The sequence below is a fragment of the Camelina sativa genome, chromosome 3 (assembly GCF_030686135.1).
Source record: "Camelina sativa cultivar CO46 ecotype springtype chromosome 3, ASM3068613v1".
In the NCBI taxonomy this organism is placed as follows: domain Eukaryota; kingdom Viridiplantae; phylum Streptophyta; class Magnoliopsida; order Brassicales; family Brassicaceae; genus Camelina; species Camelina sativa.
This window is the reverse complement of record NC_141882.1, coordinates 24,516,338-24,520,330: the sequence shown is the minus strand read 5'-3', so window position 1 is coordinate 24,520,330 and position 3,993 is coordinate 24,516,338. Positions and strand designations below refer to the sequence as shown.

The window sequence follows — 3,993 nt, the reverse complement described above, 5'->3', positions numbered from 1 at the left end:
TTGTAAACAGGTTTGAAACCAAATATATTGAAAAAGAGGTAATAATTTAATATAGTTTGTAATTTCACATTACATATAAATTAAAGTACATGATTTCTATTACATATGTAGCTTAAAGCACTAATATGAAAATTAGATACCTTTAAATGTGTAATAATATCCAAAACTTTGTATAAAAATTTACCCTTTATATTTATATTGCACTAAATGATATAACTGAGTTTTAATGATCATATTGGAAGAAAAAAACTTATGTTATATTGGACATTATAAAAATACCATATGTTATGGGTTTTTCCAAAAACTCATATGATCTTGACATGTCTCAAATCTTTCTAAAACAAAATTAGAAATATACAACAATTTTAAAATTCTAAATTAGTAACTCATATGGTCAACTATATGCTAAATTCTAAATTAATAACTCAAGTATTTACGACTATATTCGACGACTAACTACATTAGTCGCTAAATTAGCGACTCTTTGGGGATAGTATTTTCAACTCCTTAGTTTCGTCGCTATTTAATCGTCATTTACCGACAAATTTAAGAACTATGTTATTTTGTTGCAATTTAACGACTAATAACCGACTACTTTCGTTTTGTCCCTTAACAGTCGCCATACAGTAGCTTCATAGTTGCTAAATTTGGTGATCACTAGTTTAATCGCCAAATATAATAGGAAATACCCTATTTTCTTACCGTGTATATAATATAAAATAACTCATAAAATACTTAAAGAAAACCGATATGTGAGCTAAATCTGTATTGTCGGTTACATACTACTATTATTCATTAGTACAATACCCATTATATTTGGGAAATGAAGTTCTGCAGTTCCAATGTACCAGAGAATAACAATACAATTACACTGATCTTAATTGAATGAGACTCTTGACATTATCGAACCAAACCATACTTTTGTATTAATATCGAATAAACATAACTTAAACTAATAATTTTATTGTTATTAAAATAAACCATGAAAAATATTAGTGCATTATAATATTTATAGCCTTTTCTTTTCCGCATAAAAGTCTGTTCTGGTTCATTATAAACTACCACTAGTTTAGGCAAAATCCGTATCTTAACAAAAGTAATGAGAGCAATTTCGAGTATTGGGATTGGAAGATACCTTTCTTCACTTATTCATTCTTCTTCTCATTCTTCTTTTCTCTAAATAAAGTAGTTGAGACTTGAGAGCCACCGAAAAGCATTAGACATCCTATCATTAAAGTTAACTTTTTCAGTGTTTTATTTCTTAAATAATCTCTTGAAATAAAGAAATGTGTGAGAGAGAAATTTTGTCCCTACAGCTTGTAGAATCAAAGATTGTCAAACTTTGGTTTGGAAATTTCTGATAAATCACATGCATTTGTTCAAGTTTGATCCCAAAAAAAAAAAAAAAACATTTTCAAACCTTTATTCTGTAAAAGCAAACCTATTGGCTCAATATCAATCTCAATGAATAGTGAAGTCTTTTATAACATACTATTATATTTCTAGTGGTTCATGTCCCTCAACATTCCGCCTAAATTATAGGAGCTCAAGATAGACCACTATAGTAAATATACTCTCTTTTCCTTACAAATAGATATATGAAAATATTATTAACGTCTAGTTACAGATATAGTTTCAGATAAAACACTTTCTTAATTATAACTATTAACTAGTAACAGTTCAGTAAATTCTGTTTTTTTCAATAATATTTCTTGAAGTTTGCTATTAAACTAATTTGTATACGGAAGAGAGTAGGATATATTAGATATTTGGTGGTTCCAAAATTAATTTAATTAGGTGTGGTACAAATATTACGTATAGATCGAAATAGTGCTCCATGCAGACATGAACACATCACACTTACGCAAATATTATGTAGTAGACACACGTACGCATATCTATACTCACACAAGTGAGATTTTCACTTTTTCAAGAAATAAAAAAACAGAGATCACTATCTTTAATTAGTTTCAAAATTTGTTCTTTACCAATTGATTAGTATCCGAGTATTTTTATTTGCAATAAAGACAAAGAGATTTTAAATGATAAAAGTCAAACATATCCCATCATTTGGTCTTTGGTTTCCCGACGTCCCACTTTTGTAAAAATCATCTGTTCATTTTCCATTCTTTTTCTTTTTCCTACCCAACTGGATATCACTAAGTATCATCATACACTAACAGTCTAATTTACTATCAATTTCACACTTCTCTTCTATATATATTCATAAGCTAAGTCTTGTAAAGAGAAAGGCATAGCATTTGACATTTCCTATAAAAAAAAACAATGAAGGTTCATGAGTTCTCTAATGGGTTTTCTTCGTCGTGGGATGAACATGACTCAACATCATCCCTTAGCATAAGCTGCAAACGCCTCCGACCTCTTGCGCCGAAACTTTCTGGCAGCCCTCCTTCGCCTCCTTCTTCTTCCTCCGGCGTCACTTCCGCAACTTTTGACCTAAAAAGCTTTATTAGACCGGATCAAACCGGTCCAACAAAATTTGAACACAAACGAGACCCTCCTCAAGTTAGTTCCCTTACTGTACGTTACAATTTCATTTACATACTTCTCTTTTGTTTAAAAAACAAAAAAATAATTGCGACATACCTAATACGTTGACATTTATAACGACGGGAGTGGTTCCTTTTTATTATTATATATTTTTCTTTTAATGTATGATTCTTAACAAATGTAATGAATTATAATGTGTGGGTTCAGTTGGAAACGCACCCGGGAGGGACAAGGTGGAACCCGACTCAAGAACAGATAGGGATACTTGAGATGTTGTACAAAGGTGGAATGCGCACTCCTAACGCTCAACAAATCGAGCATATCACATCGCAACTCGGGAAGTACGGGAAAATCGAAGGGAAGAATGTGTTCTACTGGTTCCAGAACCACAAAGCCCGCGAGAGACAGAAGCAGAAGAGGAACAACCTTATCAGCCTAAGTTTCCAAACCAGCTGCACGACCACTAGTGTCTCTAACCCAAGTGTAACAACGAAGACAAGAACATCATCATCACTAGACATCAGGGTATGTCTAATGTCTTATTCTTAATGAACGATTTTTTTTATAGTTCTACTGGTTTTTAATTAACAATATTTAAGGATATTTTATATGATTGTGTAGAGAGATTCAATGGTGGAGAAGCAGGAGTTAGTGGAAGAGAATGAGTATAAGAGGACATGTAGGAGTTGGGGATTTGAGAACTTGGAGATAGAGGGAAGAAGAAACAAAAATAGTAGTACTCTCGCAACTACTTTTCATAAAATCATTGACAATGTAACCCTCGAGCTGTTCCCTTTGCACCCTGAAGGTAGATGAAGATGAGGCAGAAAATTGTGGAATTCTTATGTAGATCTGGTTTAGGTTCAGAGGAAGCAATTGGTATCATCTAGAATTTCAAAAGAAAATAAACATAATAACAAGTTTCTAAAACTACAAAATCTACCTGAGAATTCCCTTATTGTTCTGTGAGTCTGATTTATCATTGTAGATTTTTTTTTTTTTTTTTTTGCGATGTAATCATAAATGATGATGCTTAGTTTAATTAGCTCGTTTCTTTTCGTCTTTGTTCGTAAACAATTCACTCGTGATTTGTTGTACTCTCTTATGATTGGTCATCTACGTATTCCGCGCTAGATTGTTGCTACGTACAAGGAACGTTTCATTTATAGAATTTTCTAAATAAAGACACATTTAATGTTGTTAAAATTATATCTCCATCCTACGAACGTATAAGAGTAGTAATAATAGCATTTCCAACGAAATAAAAAGGTGATTAGACCTAGTATATTCCTATAAGCAAACTTTGAAATCTGAATACTTTTTGTACTGTTCTGACGACTTGAGAACATATAGTAATATAGTATCTTTCCCAAAACAAAAAGAAAGAACATATACGTAGTATCAATTAATTTTGAAAATATATTTACACACGTACTAGTTAAGCTGAAGAGATGATCACAGAAATTAAGACTTCTTTTCAAG

The 3,993-nt window shown here is 31.6% G+C and overlaps 1 protein-coding gene across 2 annotated transcripts; it reads left to right on the top strand.

Moving 5' to 3' along the window:
• The first annotated feature begins 2,090 nt into the window (after positions 1 to 2,090).
• On the top strand, positions 2,091 to 3,556 carry LOC104777642 (WUSCHEL-related homeobox 4). Of its 2 annotated transcripts, none has more exons than XM_010501929.3 (3): positions 2,091 to 2,541; positions 2,719 to 3,036; positions 3,133 to 3,556. In XM_010501929.3, the coding sequence occupies exons 1-3, from the start codon at positions 2,287 to 2,289 to the stop codon at positions 3,325 to 3,327; spliced, it is 768 nt and encodes a 255-aa protein (XP_010500231.2). In that variant the 5' UTR covers positions 2,091 to 2,286; the 3' UTR covers positions 3,328 to 3,556. The 2 variants fall into 2 exon arrangements, with proteins under 2 accessions (XP_010500231.2, XP_010500232.2); XM_010501930.2 differs by having other exon boundaries at positions 2,177 to 2,526.
• The last annotated feature ends 437 nt before the right edge of the window (positions 3,557 to 3,993 follow it).